The following is a 15,695-nucleotide window of genomic DNA, read 5'->3' on the forward strand; positions in this document are numbered from 1 at the left end:
TGCTCAATGGGTGACATGTCTAGTGAGTATGCAGGCCATGGAAGAACTGGGACATGTACAGCTTCCAGGAATTGTGTACAGATCCTTGTGACATGGGGCCATGCATCATCATGCTGAAACATGATGTGATGGCGGTGGATGAATGGCACGACAATGGGCCCCAGAATCCCGTCACGGTATCTCGGTGCATTCAAATTGCCATCGATAAAATGCAATTGTTTTCGTTGTCCATAGCTTATGTCTGCCCATAACCATAGCCCCACTGCCACCATGGGGCACTCCGTTCACAATGTTGAAATCAACAAAACGCTTTCCCTCACATCTGCCATCTGCCTGGTACTGTTGAAACCGGGATTCATCCGTGAAGAGCACACTTCTCCAGCATGCCAGTGGCCATCGAAGGTGAGCATTAGCCCACTGAAGTCGGTTATGATGCCAAACTGCAGTCTGGTCAAGACCCTGGTGAGGACAACGAGCACACAGATGAGCTTCCCTGAGACGGTTTCTGACAGTTTGTGCAGAAATTGTTTGGTTGTGCAAACCCACAGTTTCATCAGCTGTCTGTGTGGCTGGTTTCAGATGATCCCGCAGATGAAGAAGCTGGATCTGGAGGTCCTGGGCTTTTGTGATTACACGTGTTCTGTGGTTGAGGCCGGTTGTACGTACTGACAAATTCTCTAAAACAATGTTGGAGGCGACTTATGGTAGAGAATTGAATGTTAATTTATCTGGCAACAGCTCTGTTAGACATTCCTGTAGTCAGCATGCCAGTTGCGTGCTCCCTTAATAGCCAGGCAAATGCAAGCCTGTCTCTAATATTTGCCGGTTGTGTTCAGTGATTGAAGCAAATAAATGCCTGGGCTATTTAATTGAAGTTTTACTGTATCCTTTTAACTTTATGTGTGGATTACAGAGACCAAGAGACAGGAGCTGGTCAACAATCTTCAGAGTCTGTCGGCCGGTGACCGTGTGCGTATGCTGCGTGCCATGCCCCTCAGTCTGGCTGAGAAGACTAAGCTGAGGTGTGTGCCATATTCTCTTCATTGTTTGTAATTGATTATCTTAATTGTTCCAGGACACCATTTGCTTTACATGATGCCAATGTAAAATTTGACAATAAACAAATTACACGAAAGCTACTTAAACCCTTCTCTCTCGTCATTGCTGAATCTTTAAAGACCCCTTTTACAGTCAACATCTCTCCTTAGGAAACTTGCATTCAGTGACAAAGTTGGACAGTCCATCTTGAGCAGCCAGGTTCCATGCTGTAGCCTCCTTAAGCGAGTGAGTATAACTAAGCTATCACTAGCATAAAACATGATGTTGGCAATTTCATGGCTATCATTCAGATGTAAAATCTGAGGAAAGTGCTCCAAGCCTGACGTTAATCTCTGCACAGAGATGTTAGGCATGAAAGTAACTCTGCATCCTGTGTCCACAGACTTTGTATCACATCTTGTTCGGATGTCTCTTCATCCTCAGTTCCCTGCAGTTGTGGCAGGTGGCTTTGAAGAGGCTGGGCGGCCGCTTTGGCACTGGTGTGCTCTCCTACTTTCTCTTCATCAGGACTCTTCTGCTCTTCAACGTCTTCCTCTTCCTCATCAACGGACTGTTCCTGGTCCTCCCCCAGGCCATCCATCCGCCCCTTCACACCCCCAGCTCCCACAGAGTCACAGGCCTGGAGCTGTTCACCGGCACGGTAAGATGAGGGTCATGATTGGTTGGTTGGTAGATTATGTTCATCCACAAGGTTTTGACTTTAATGTGATTCACTCTAAAGTTTAAACTCCACTGATCGTCCTAGCAAAATGTGACCGATTGCGTTGTTACAATTTCTGGCATGCACCAAAATCTCTGCTGTGTGCGGTGAAGTCACAAAGTGGTTGTTGAGCCTCTACAGAGTACACCTAGTGGAGTGTAAATCCAGCATACGCCAATAAAACAACAGCTGCTGTCATACCTAGCTATGTCACAACGCAATGCCCACCCATACAAATGTAAAGCACCTGCAAAAGCACTTCTATATCAAAACACTACATCAGTGTTGTCAGTCTGTTTCTGAAACCACACCACCTCTCTTCCCTCTCAGGGTTATCTCTCTAACTCTCTAATGTTTTATGGCTACTACACCAACTCCACCATCAACACCAGTTGTAGACCTGCTGAAGCCACCACCGGGACTGGCTGCGGCACCACCAGTGACCCACACATGATGGCCTACAACATTCCCTTAGCCTACTTCTTCACCATCGGCATAACATTCTTTATCACCGGCATCGTCCTCGTTTACAGGTTGAACAACAGGCCTCAAATCTTTTGAAGTGCTGATATAGGATCAGTTTATCGTTTTTATGCTGCGTTCACACAGGCAGTCCAATTCTGATATTTTGCCCAATTATTGGCGAAAGATTTGATCTAATTGGTCAAAAGATCAATTACCGGCAAAATATCAGAATTGGGCTGCCTGTGTAAATACAGCCATTGATCATAACGTGAATACGACCCTGATCTATTAATTTGGAATCTCTGTTAGCCTGGTCCCAGATCTGTTTGTGCTCTATAGCCAACTGCTATGGTCCGTGTTGGTGTGAAAATGCCCATACGCCTTGGCAGGACAGATTTGTGACGTTTTCCTCTTTGTTGGTCTTTCATGGGAATAATCAAATGTTTTCATTGTACTTGTCTTAGCATGTCCAAGTCCTTTGGGAGGAGTTTCCGTGTGTTCAAGTCTCAGGGAAACTTGGCCATAAAAATCTTCTGCTCCTGGGATTTCAAAGTCAGCAAGAAGATGTCTGTCAGGCTGCAGTCGGAGAATATCACCACCCAGCTCAAGGTACGGTACAGGATCATGTTCATTAGGGCTCACAATGTAAAAAAAAGAAATTCCAGCCCAAAACTCAAATAAGCATTTCTTATTGGACAAATCCAGGTAGTCCCTCCCTGTTTCAGTCTGTTTATTCCATTTTGTGCCTAATGAACACGACCCAGGGGTTTCCAACTCCAGTGCTGAAGAGCTAACGTCAACAGGTGTGCAAGTTTTTGCACGAGCCCATCACTAATACACCTTATTCAGCCAAATGTGGTCTATGATTCACTGACCATTTGTTTTAGGTGTGATGAGCCATGATCATTTGTTTAAGGTGTGATGAACCATGATCATTTGTTTAAGGTGTGATGAACCATGATCATTTGCTGATCATTTGAATCAGGGATGTTAGTAATAGCAGGAGCAAAATCCTGCGTAGACTGTAACAAACAAAATAGAACAGATAGGATAAAGGCCTGATCAAGCTCTTCTATGCACACAGTCTATTCTATGCACACAGTCAGGGACTGAAGGCCACTCCCAGTCAGTCAGTCAGAGACTGAAGGCTACTCCCAGTCTGTCAATTTGCCTCTGATAGATCTGCATATCTACAGTATCTAAAATACAACTGTTCTAGCTGGTATTGAAATACACACAGGATGTAGGTCTAGGTGTTTGTGGTGTAACGTGCCTATAGAAAGCTACATTCTTGCCTAGTGTCAACAAACAAGAATATGCATCCATTTTAAGATGTGCAAATAAGACTAAGTTAGGAACAAGGAACCACATTATGACGCAGATTAAAATACTGACTGGGAAAGTTATTTTTCAGTGTTGTAGTTTCACTGACTCTACATTCACAAACACTGTTTGGCTACTGATGAAAATGAGCTTTATTGTCGGATTGTTGGTCATTGTGTACTGTCCTTGTTAAATAAATAAATAGACTGTCTCTTCGTTCTTTCCAGGAGCTGTTGTCGGAGGTGAAAGGTGGAGAGGAGAAGGGCAGGCTCTCTGGGATGGCAGTGCACCTGCTAGCATGGAGCATTTCTCTGGGGAGCACCTTCTTCTGTGCACTCGGCATCCACTGCTTTGCCAAGGACATGCACCTGGTTAGTGTGTGTGTGTGGTAGGGAGGAGGGGGGGACTCGTATCACACCATAGAACGCTATGCAAATCCAGCCGCAGCTAAACTGTTGCACCCTTTTCACACTGCTGAGCCAAGCATGAGCTGTACTGCACTGGCCTAGTTAGGCATCCTCTATAGCTGCTGGCACTGTGCTGGAGAAGACAATGTGGAAAGAAAATGGGCTATACGTACCAGCACAGTACAGTTCAGGCTTGCACAATAGGGGTATTACTGCCAGAGTTTTTTGTGGCTGCTCTCTCAAAGGTAGATGAGCCTTTACCAAGGAAAGAGAGAGCTTACTCTGTCACTGACCCACTGCTGATGTTGTCACACCAGCCCATTAGCTACCTTCCAGTTTTCATACTAGCATACCACATAGAATACACTGCCCAACACTGTACATAACTTCCTTTTAAGTAGAACATTAGTGGGTGGATATTGGCAATACATAACTTCCTTCTAAGTAGTAAGTTAGTGTGTGGATATTGGCAATACATAACTTCCTTCTAAGTAGTAAGTTAGCGGGTGGCTATCGGAAGAGGGCTATCGCCACTTTACTTTCAAGTATTGCCACAGTTTTTGGGGATAGGGTTTTTTCAGAGTTTGTCTCTGAGAATCAGACAGGAACGTTTTGTTTGTTGCAGAATTATACTTTGGTGAGTCAACAGAGGAAATCACATTGTGAAATCAGAAAGCAGCTTAAGACATGTTGTTGCCTGCAAATCAAAACAGGGAGATGTCTCGGGGCCTACTCGAATGGAATGCAACATTCTCAATGTTGGAGTAGGTCAGAAGCCTGGTCCCAGATCTGTGGTGTATAGTCCACGTCTATGGACTTTGTCATGCCAAATAACACAAACAGATCTGGGAGGACCAGACTATAGTCAGTGATGTAGAGCCTTGCTTGTTCTTACCTTAATGTCTGTCTGCACTGCAGTGTTTCTATAGCCAGGTCACAGATCTGTTTGTTCTGTATAGCCAACTCCTATGGTTGTACGTTTGACAATGACCATAGGAGTTGAGAAGACTGATCTGCCACCACTGCCCACCCAACTAATATTCATAGCAACAATGTTCTGAACATTGTGCCCAAAGGATAACGCCTCCAGCACACCTGGTCTCTACTGTAGGCCTATGCAACACTCCTGCTATTTTGTTACACTCTCTCTTCTTGACAAGACAGTCCTTTGTTTAATGTTTTTCCTTCAATATGACCAGAGGAGACTTGAGGATGCAGAGGGGGAGGTCAGTTTGGTGCATGAGGCTCGTCTGCTGGCTCTGCCTGGGGTTGTGTCCTGTGGAAACCTGCTCCTCCCTGGTCTCTTCAACCTCATGTCTTGGATGGAGAACTTCAACTCGCCCATTGTATGTCTCTATGTTTCCATCTTCAGGTAAATACGACTAGAACTGTGTTCAGAGATGTTCAGTGTTTGACACATATTAGTACATTAGCATTCTGGTAACTTTCCCCAAGTTCCAATATTTTTCCCAAAATTCCTGGTTGAAGGATTCTGGATTTCCTGCTTATTCCCTCATGATTCTGGGAATCTTCCAACTGGGCTTTCTGGAAAAACAGCTAATTTTGGTGAAAATGACAAATGTACAACCCTGGTTGTCCAACAAGTTAAGTTGGTGAATTATCTTACCAGAGCTAATGTCACAATCCAATATGAATAAAAATATGTAAATTACATGTTGCTTAGCCTATATTTACCATTCATTTTGGATTGTGACATTAATGGGCTCCCGAGTGGCGCATCTCAGTGCTTGAGGCGTCACTACAGACACCCTGGTTCGATTCCAGGCTGTATCACAACCGGGTGTGATTGCGAGTTCCATAGGGTGGCGCACAAGTGGCCCAGCGTCGTCCGGGTTTGGCCGGTGTAGGCCGTCATTGAAAATAAAAATTTGTTCTTAACTGACTTACCTAGTAAATAAAGGTTACATTTTAAAACAATTTGGGGGTTGAAGCATACTGCTAGCTCTACACAACCAGTAGTGTGGAATGTGGACAAATCTTCAGTCTACAGAAAAACATCTGACGAGTGTAATGTCCCTTTTTAATTCAAAGCATGACTGACAAGCAACAAACGTTCTAAGGAGGTTCAAATGTATGCATCTTTCCCCAAAGACGTTCCCATATAATCAAGTAGCACAGGGAACATTTTGTTGGCTCTTACATGGACAGAAAGCCAATCCAACAAGTGCCTGTATCGGTACATGGTGCACAGTGGAACCCAATGGGAGGTATTCTGAATGGCTTGTCAAGTTTCGTCTTGAGTTATTTCAGATGTCAAGTTAACTGGTCTGTACATGAGCCCATAACACAATCACAAGATGTTTCACACAGACACAACCATTGAGTCTTGTTTACTTTTCACTATATTAAAAAAAAGAGATACCGTTTGGAAAGAAGTAGAGGGTCCTCAAGCAACGTGAGTCGAAGTGAAACCTAAAAATGTGTAAACATCATTGGACAGGAAAAGGCGCAACGCTGGCTCACCATTCAAAATTCTTAGTTTTATTAGGCAAGTTTAAAAGATTGACGTTTCAGCCGTCAAAATAATCACAAAGGGAATGGACAAGTTTCATATAGGTGCACGGGGAAGACAATTGGGGAGAACCCGCTTCAGCTGATGGTGCTAATGAGACAGTGGTGGACCATACAGGGTGGTACTCAAGGTGTGGGTTACTATGGTCAATGTCTCCACCTAGTGATGAAATACAGAAGTGGAAGACGTAAAAATCAATTGGAAAACTGGGCAAGTTTTTTTTCAACTGCAGTAGGTGAAATTGATCAAATACATGTTGAATATGTTGGGTATTGGAAAATAAACAGGGCTAAGCAAAACCAGGGATAGCAACAAAGAAACCATCAACAGCTTAGGCAAAGAGGTCTAACAACTGGTTTGGACAACAGTTAGTGAGCTAGAAACTCCCTCCATGTGTAAACAAGAAGTACAAATGGGAGGGTGTTGTCAATGGACCATCAAAGGGGCCCTTCATAAAAGTATACTATACCACAGATACCATAACTTCAGAGTAAACCTTTTTAGATGCTCCTATCAAAGTGGTTAACAGAGGCCCAATTGGGGGGGGGGGGTTGTAATAAAGCTCTCCATCCAACGGCCAAAGTAGTACAGCAGGGTCATGTTCATTAGGCATCAAACGGAAGGAAATGAACTGAAACAGAGGGACTACCTGGTCTTGTCCAATAAGAAATGCTCATATTTGCTGTACGTTGCTGTACGTTTTTAAAAAGCGTGCCCTAACAAACTCAACAAATGTTCCTTCCTCTCTAACAATATCTGGAGCCGTGTATCAAGCTTCTCAAAGTAGAAGTGCTGATCTAGGATCATCTCCTCCCAGGAAATGTAATGTTATTATTTGTGATCTGAAAGGGTAAACCAGTGGATGGATATTGTCATTTTTTGCCGTAGTAACAAACCCCCCCCCCCCTCACAGTGCGACCCCAAACTGTTCAAACCTCTCTTGTTGGCAGAGAGAAAATTTTGCAGTTTTAAAGCTAATTTCCTGCAATTCTACATGTCTAATGTGTGTTCATATGATACCTAAGTGACTCAACAAAATCAATGGGGGGCCCTGGGCACGTAATCCAGCCACGATAACTGCAAGATTTAGATAGGTAAATTAGGCTAACCAGTTATCTAGCTGACATGTAGCTGGTTAGCCTAACTTACCTACAGTGCATTCGGAAAGTATTCAGACCCCTTGACTTTTTTCACATTTGTTACGTTACAGCCTTATTCTAAAATTGATTCAGGTGTTTTCAGCCCCTCAATCTACACACAATACCCCATAACGACAAAGCAAAAACAGGTTTCTAGAATTTGTTTGGAATGTATAGAAAATTTTAACTGAAATATCAGATTTACATAAGTATTCAGACCCTTTACTCAGTACTTCGTTGAAGCGCCTTTGGCATCGATTACAGTTTTGAGTCTTTTTGAGTATGACGCTACAAGCTTGGCACACCTGTATTTGGGGAGTTTCTCCCTTTCTTCTCTGCAGATCCTCTCAAGCTCTGTCAGGTTGGATGGGGAGCGTTGCTGCACAGTTATTTTCAGGTCTCTCCAGAGATGTTCGATTAGGTTCAAGTCCGGGCTCTGGCTGGGCCACTCAAGGACATCGAGATGTCCCGAATCCACTCCTGCGTTGTCTTTGCTGTGTGCTTAGAGTTGTTGTCCTGTTGGAAAGTGAACCTTCACCCCAGTCTGAGGTCCTGAGCGGCCTTCATCAAGGATCTCTCTGTACTTTGCACCGTTCATCTTTCCCTTGATCCTGACTAGTCCCTGCCGCTGAAAAACATTCCCACAGCATGATGCTGCCACCACCATACTTCACTGTAGGGATGGTGCCTGGTTTCCTCCAGATGTGAAACTTGGCATTCAGGCCAAAGAGTTCACTCTTGGTTTCATCAGACCAGAGAATGTTGTTTCTCATGGTCTGAGAGCCTTTTGGTAGACTCCAAGCGAACTGTCATGTGCCTTTTTACTGAGGAATGGCTTCCGTCTGGCCTCTATACCATAAAGGTCTGATTGGTGGAGTGCTGGAGCGATGGTTGTCCTTCTGGAAGGTTTTCCCATCTCCACAGAAGAACTCAAAACGTCTTCCATTTAAGAATGATGGAGGCCACTGTGTTAATGGGGACCACTGTGTTAATGGGGACCTTCAATGCTGCAGACATTTTCTGGCACCCTTCCCCACATCTGTTCCTCGACACAATCCTGTCTCGGAGTTCTACGGACAATTCCTTTGACCTCATGGCTTGGTTTTTGCTCTGACATGCACTGTCAACTGTGGGACCTTATATAGACTGTTGTGTGCCTTTAACACAGGTGGACTCCAATCAAGTTTTAGAAACATCTCAAGAATGATCAATGGAAACAGGAAGCACCTGAGCTCAATTTCGAATTGAAATTTCTTATGTAAAAACTTGTTTTCACTTTGTCATTTATGGGGTATTGTGTGTAAATGGATGAGTTTTATTTATTTAATCAATTTTTAGAATAAAGCTGTAACAAAATGTGTAAAAAGTCAAGGGGTCTGAATACTTTCTGAATGCACTGTATCTAGCTTACATGGGCTAGTAGTTTAACAACTGAACATTTGTCAGTTGTAAATAGCTGTAGGTCTGTCAGTGAATGACTTACACATTTCAAAATTGCACCTTGTGCATTCTATTATAACTCAACAGCAGCAAATTGAAAGCCTGACTAAGTTCCCCCCCAAAAAATTCAGGACCCGCTGTGTGTATTGACCCCGTTCTGGGTCCGGATCCGGACCACAGTCCTCCATTTGAGTATGGCTGGGATAAACTGACCCTAAGCACTCTTACTCTGAGACACTTGATACTGTACATCCTGTTTTTATACAGGAACTTGCTGCTGAAGGTGAGCATTCTTGGAGTACTGTGCTACCATTGGCTGGGGAAAATTGCAGCTGAACCAGAGCAACATGGTCTGCAGGTAAGACACCTGATTCTTGTCACCATGCTGTCTGTCATAAAACAACATGTCACCTTCAAATTAAGGTCCCATTTCATGGAAACATTAGTAGCTAAGAATTTATTGCCCAAAGTAGTAGTAGTAGGGGACAGTTCTAAATGTATTAGGGGGGCTGGTCCAACTCGAGGTGTCATACAAAAAATGTACCTCCCTCCTCAGCTTAACTATTTTCACATGACCCTCCCCTTTTCACTGTAAAATAAATTGCACACCCTCCCCCCTCATAGAATTAACTCAAAATAATGTTTACGACCACAAATAACTAACTGTAGCAACCCTGTGTTTATAAACATGGATATCAATTTTGCCACTTCAGCATGCTTTTGTGGCACGATTGATGCCATGCAGGTTGAGGGTTGGCCGACCACCACGGAGGAGCTCACTCTCCCTGCCTGTTTCATTACACTACAATCAGAGCCGGATGCAGACAATGATCAGCTAGGGCGAAATCAGATTTAACATTTTAATGCCATATGTATAACTATGTCAAATATATGCGACAAATTTTCCACCAACAGGTTTCTGTCCCAATGCACCACACAACCAATAAACAAAGCATACCAATTTCATGCACTTCAACATCATGATTTGCATTTTCAGCACCACAACAAATAGACTGACAATCTTGACCAACTGGAAATACATTCCTCCCTACCTTGTAGTTGTACCCAGTATTGAAGGCTTGTGTTGACAATCTCCGACTGTCATTAAACTGTCATTTTGGTGTTTTGTAACAGATGTCTCTTTCCGTTTGTCAAATGGCCACTGCACAGTTTGGATTGATTGATTTTCTTTAAAAAAAAATTATATATATATATATATATATTTATTATATATTATATATATATATATTATTATATATATATATTTTATTATTATATATATATATATATATATTTTATTATTATATATATATAAATAATATAATATATATATATATATATATATATATATATATAAAAACAATTAAAATTATATTTTTTAAATTGTTTATATATATATATATATATTTTATTATTATTATTAATAACTGGCAGCTTCATTAGATAGTACCCGCAAAACACCAGTCTCAACGTCAACAGTGAAGAGACGACTCCTGGGTGCTGGCCTTCTAGGCGGAGTTCCTCTGTCCAGTGTCTGTGTTCTTTTGCCCATCTTAATCTTTTCTTTTAACTGGCCAATCTGAGATATGGCTTTTTCTTTTCATCTCTGCCTAGAAGGCCAGCATCCCGGAGTCGCCTCTTCACGGTTGACGTTGAGACTGGTGTTTTGCGGGTACTATTTAATGAAGCTGCCAGTTGAGGACTTGTGAGGTGTCTGCTTCTCAAACTAGACTCTCTAATGTACTTGTCCTCTTGCTCAGTTGTGCACCGGGGCCTCCCACTCTTTCTATTCTGGTTAGTGCCAGTTTGCACTGTTCTGTGAAGGTAGTAGTACACAGCGTTGTACGGGATCTCCAGTTTCTTGGCAATATCTCACATGGAATAGCCGTCATTTCTCAGAACAAGAATAGACTGACGAGTTTCTGTCATGTCCTGACCATAGAGAGTCCTTATTTTCTATGGTGGAGTAGGTCAGGGCGTGACTGGGGGGTTGATCTAGTTTATTTATTTATTTCTATGTGGGGTTCTAGGTTAGATTTTCTATGTTGGTGATTTGTATGATTCCCAATTAGAGGCAGGTGGTTATCGTTGTCTCTAATTGTGGATCATACTTAAGTAGAATTTTTTTCCACTTGTGGGTTATGGGATATTGTTTATGTGTAGTTGCATTGTCGTCACGTTTCGTTTGTTCTTTATTGTTTTTGTATTTTGCTTAGTTTCACTTTCTAATAAAAGATGAGGAATGCTACTCGCGCTGCGCCTTGGTCCGTCTATACACACGAACGTGACAGAATATCCCATCAAACCAGGACCAAGCAGTGTGACCAGGAGGAGCAGGGATCCTGGGCACAGGAGAGTGGAGAGCTTCCTGGACGTGGGAGGAGATCATGGCAGGAGACAAGCGCCTGCCATGGAAGCAGGCGGAGGCAGTGAAGGAGGATCAACGATGACTCCGGGGTTCGCAACCATGACGGAAGCCCGAGAGACAGCCCGAAAAAGTTTTTTGGGGGGGGCACATGAAGTGGTCGGCGGAGCCGAGGAGTGAGTCAGAGACCGAGGAGGAATATTGGGACAGATTGAGCGAGGAATGGGCGGCAAAAGTTGAGGAGAGTGATGAGAGAGAGCTGTTGGTTTGGCGTAGTATGCATGGCATTCGCCCTGAGGAGCGTGTTAGCCGTCCGAGGCCACCTGAGTCAGCTCCTCATACTCTTCCTGAGAAGTGTGTTAAAGTTCCTGTACAATTGATGCCGGCTATATGCACCAGGTCTCCAGTACGCCTTCAGAGCCCAGTACGTCCAGTGCCAACTCCCCGTACTCACCGTAGGGAGCGTGTGACCGGTCAGGCACCATGTTTTGCGGTGATACGCACGGTGTCTCCAGTGCGCATCCACAGCCCGGTGCATTCTGTGCCAGCTCCTCGCACTTGCCGTGCAAAAGTGGGCATCTGTCCAGGACGGGTGGTGCCAGCTCAGCGCGCCTGTCTCCAGTGCGCCTCCTCGGTCCAGGATATCCTGCGCCGGCTCTACGCACTGTGTCCCCAGTGCGCCTTCACAGCCCAGTGCGTCCTGCGCTAGCTCCCCGCACTTGCCGTGCGAAGGTGGTCATTTGCCCAGGATGTATTGTGCCAGCTCTACGCTCCAGACCTCTGGTGCGCCTCCACGGTCCAGTATATCCTCGCACTCTCCCTGAAGTGCGTGTTCCCAGTCAGGTATGTCCTGTGCCTGCTCCTCGCACTCTCCCTGAAGTGAGTGTCCTCAGTCAGGTACGTCCTGTGCCTGCTCCCCGCACTCGCCCTGAAGTGCGTGTCACCAGTTTGGCGCCACCTGTGCCAGTTCCACACACTAGGCCTCCAGTGCGCCTTCCCAGTCAGGTACGTCCTGTGCCTGCTCCCCGCACTCGCCCTGAGGTGCGTGTTACCAGTCTGGCGCCACCTGTGCCGGCCCCACGCATCAGGCCTCCAGTGCGCCTTCCCAGTCCGGAGCTTCCGGCGACGGTTCCCAGTCCGGAGCTTCCGGCGACGGTTCCCAAGCCGGAGCTTCCGGCGACGGTTCCCACGGTTCGGGACCTCCAGCTCCAAGGCCAGAGTCTTCTTCTGCATTGGTGCCTAGTCTAGGCACAGCGTCCAGTCCAGCTCCAAGGCCAGAGTCTTCTTCTGCATTGGTGCCCAGTCCAGGCACAGTGTTCAGCCTGGGTCCATGGCTGGACCCGCAGGATGAGCGGGTTCTTCGTCCCGCTCCAGAGCCGCCCCGATGCTGGTGGATCTGCGGGATGAGCGGGTTCTTCGTCCCGCACCAGAGCCACCTCCGATGCTGGCGGATCCACGGGATGAGAAGGTTCTTCGTCCTGCACCAGAGCCGCCACCGACACTAGACACCCCCCTAATCCTCTTTGGTTTCAGCTTTTGCGGCCGGAGTCCGCACCTTTGGGGGGGGGGGGGTAATATCATGTCCTGACCATAGAGAGTCCTTATTTTCTATGGTGGAGTAGGTCAGGGTGTGACTGGGGCGTTGATCTAGTTTATTTATTTCTATGTGGGGTTCTAGGTTAGATTTTCTATGTTGGTGATTTGTATGATTCCCAATTAGAGGCAGGTGGTTATCGTTGTCTCTAATTGGGGATCATACTTAAGTAGCATTTTCTTCCATTTGTGGGTTATGGGATATTGTTTATGTGTAGTTGCATTGTCGTCACGTTTCGTTTATTCTTTATTGTTTTTGTATTTTGCTTAGTTTCACTTTCTAATAAAAGATGTGGAACGCTACTCACGCTGCGCCTTGGTCCGTCTATACACACGAACGTGACAGTTTCAGAATAAAGTTCTTTGTTTCTGGCCATTTTGAGCCTGTAATCGAACCCACAAATGCTGATGCTCCAGATACTCAACTAGTCTAAAGGAGGCCCGTTTTATTGCTTCTTTAATCAGATTAACAGCTTTCATCTGTGCTAACATAATTGCAAAAGGGTTTTGTAATGATCAATTAGCCTTTTAAAATTATAAACTTGGATTAGCTAACGCAACGTGCCATTGGAACACAGGAGTGATGGCTGCTGATAATGGGCCTCTGTACGCCTATGTAGATATTCCATTAAAAATCTGCCGTTTCCAGCTACAATAGTAATTTACAACATTGACAATGTCTACACAGAAACCAAAAAATTGCTTTTCTTTCAAAAACAAGGACATTTCTAAATGACCCCAAACTCTTGAACGGTTGTGTGTGTGTGTGTGTGTGTGTGTGTGCACACAGTACATGGATTTTTAAGTGACCGGTATTGCACAATAAAGTCGGTGACTTATTTTCCATTGTGGTCCCTATTTTTAACATAAATACATATACAATTACATAGATACAGACACATTAGAGAGACAGCAAAATGCTTGACATCCATGTGAGTATGAGGAGGGAGTTTAAGTGCAATTGTTACGAGCTTGTTTTGGCTGGTCTGTAGCTTGTTCTTTAGATGTTTGGGACTGCTGGTGAACCATGATGTGCAGGCATAATCAAAGTTACACTGGACTAGCGCACTTGCCAGAGTCTTTATGGTGTCTAGCTAGGTTTCCATCCAATTGGCAACAGATTTTCATGTTAATATTCTAAAATCTGCATCAAAACTATATGCTCATTTTCCCATCAGAGTTGTGTTTCCATCAAATTTGACTTTTGCCGTTAATTTCCCATGTACCGAATAAAAAATAAAGTGAAATCGGTTTCCATGGCATTTTCATCTCTAGGCCTACTGATGGCTGTGTCACGAAGTATGCGTAGCTGTAGCGAATGTACCCACTCTGTACCCACTGTAGCCAGCAGCTCACAGATACAGTGGGGGTATAACCTACTACATGATGAGAATATTTATATTTGTCAAACATCAGCCAATCATCATGTCACCAGAATAAGATCCTCGATATTTATTGAAAGGAGCATCAAGCTCATCACTGTGCACTTTCACCACCCTGTGAAGTTCCTCATAACTTATTTCATCTGTATCCTAATAAACAGCATGCTTTCCCATGACGCCGTGACATTTTTATCCAACATGTATGCATAAAAAGGTTGGATGGAAACCTGGTTAATGTCAAGCCATTTTGAGGATACTGGAATGATATTCTGGACAAACGTGCGCAGACCTACAGGAGAGTTTAGAAGTAGCCTAATCAGATTAAAACATTGACTGGGTGTGTTAATTCCACATTTAAAAGGTAATGCATGTTAAAAGTAAAATTAGAAATATTTAGGCTACATTAAAGCGTTGGTTCTTGATGTAGATTGATGAGGGGGAAAAAACTATTTAATCCATTTTAGAATAAGGCCGTAACATATCAAAATGTGGAAAAGGGGAAGGGGTCTGAAGACTTTCTGAATGCACTGTAGGTGTGTGAGGAATAGTAGTTTGGATTGCAGAGGAGGCAGAGCGCACATGAAGCTTTCCTGAATAACTGAGCATGCCAGGAGAATACTGTATGTGGCCACATTTTATAATAGGACGACTTGGGAGAATGATGATCTGCAACAGATAACACATCTCAGTATCAGAAGTAAAAATACAGCCAGACTAGCCTACTACTGTGCATTTCTAGACCTTACAGACTGTCCAGAGTAGACCAACAACTGATCCAAATGGAATTAAACATTCAAACCACAGGGCTTTTGCGCCATTATTGAAGTTACTGTACATATTCACTGCAGCCTAGAGTAGAATGTTGTACTTACTTGAAAACAATAATGCAATTATTAATTGTAGTGTTGTAGTCTAGGTGGGATCATTCTATTGTCCCTTAATAACAAGATCAATAGGTGAGCTTTTTGACCTGTGTGTTTCATGGCTTAACTGTTCTTTCACGCGCAATGATGCACCAGGCCTCTCTGCTGCCTATCAGCTGTTCCTTTTTGTTCTTCTGGATTCATATTGAAAATGTATGCAGCTTTCAATGCTTTTATGTGTGGTATGATTGACTATTACAGATATGGACATACGATCCAACTATAACTATTATCACTGAATGGTGGATAGAGCTCAGAAAAGCAAGTGCATAAGGGAAGTACCAAAACTCCTTGATCTAGGGGAGGCTGCTTGCATGAGGACATTTGGCAAGGATGGAAGAAATTATATTATAAAACCTGCAAAAG

General features: G+C 44.0%; 1 protein-coding gene across 2 annotated transcripts in view; it reads left to right on the forward strand.

The window, feature by feature from the left end:
- LOC106606399 (transmembrane channel-like protein 6) overlaps positions 1-15,695 on the forward strand; it is a 31,678-nt gene that overhangs the window by 6,285 nt on the left and 9,698 nt on the right. For both annotated transcript variants that reach the window (XM_045719840.1, XM_045719841.1), the window contains exons 5-12: positions 914-1,022; positions 1,209-1,284; positions 1,442-1,699; positions 2,090-2,292; positions 2,689-2,833; positions 3,775-3,918; positions 5,154-5,326; positions 9,334-9,424. In XM_045719840.1, coding sequence (XP_045575796.1) covers positions 914-1,022; positions 1,209-1,284; positions 1,442-1,699; positions 2,090-2,292; positions 2,689-2,833; positions 3,775-3,918; positions 5,154-5,326; positions 9,334-9,424 — 1,199 coding nt within the window. The remainder of the gene's footprint in view (positions 1-913; positions 1,023-1,208; positions 1,285-1,441; positions 1,700-2,089; positions 2,293-2,688; positions 2,834-3,774; positions 3,919-5,153; positions 5,327-9,333; positions 9,425-15,695) is intronic.

Source organism: Salmo salar, chromosome ssa06 (genome assembly GCF_905237065.1).
Source record: "Salmo salar chromosome ssa06, Ssal_v3.1, whole genome shotgun sequence".
Classification (NCBI taxonomy): domain Eukaryota; kingdom Metazoa; phylum Chordata; class Actinopteri; order Salmoniformes; family Salmonidae; genus Salmo; species Salmo salar.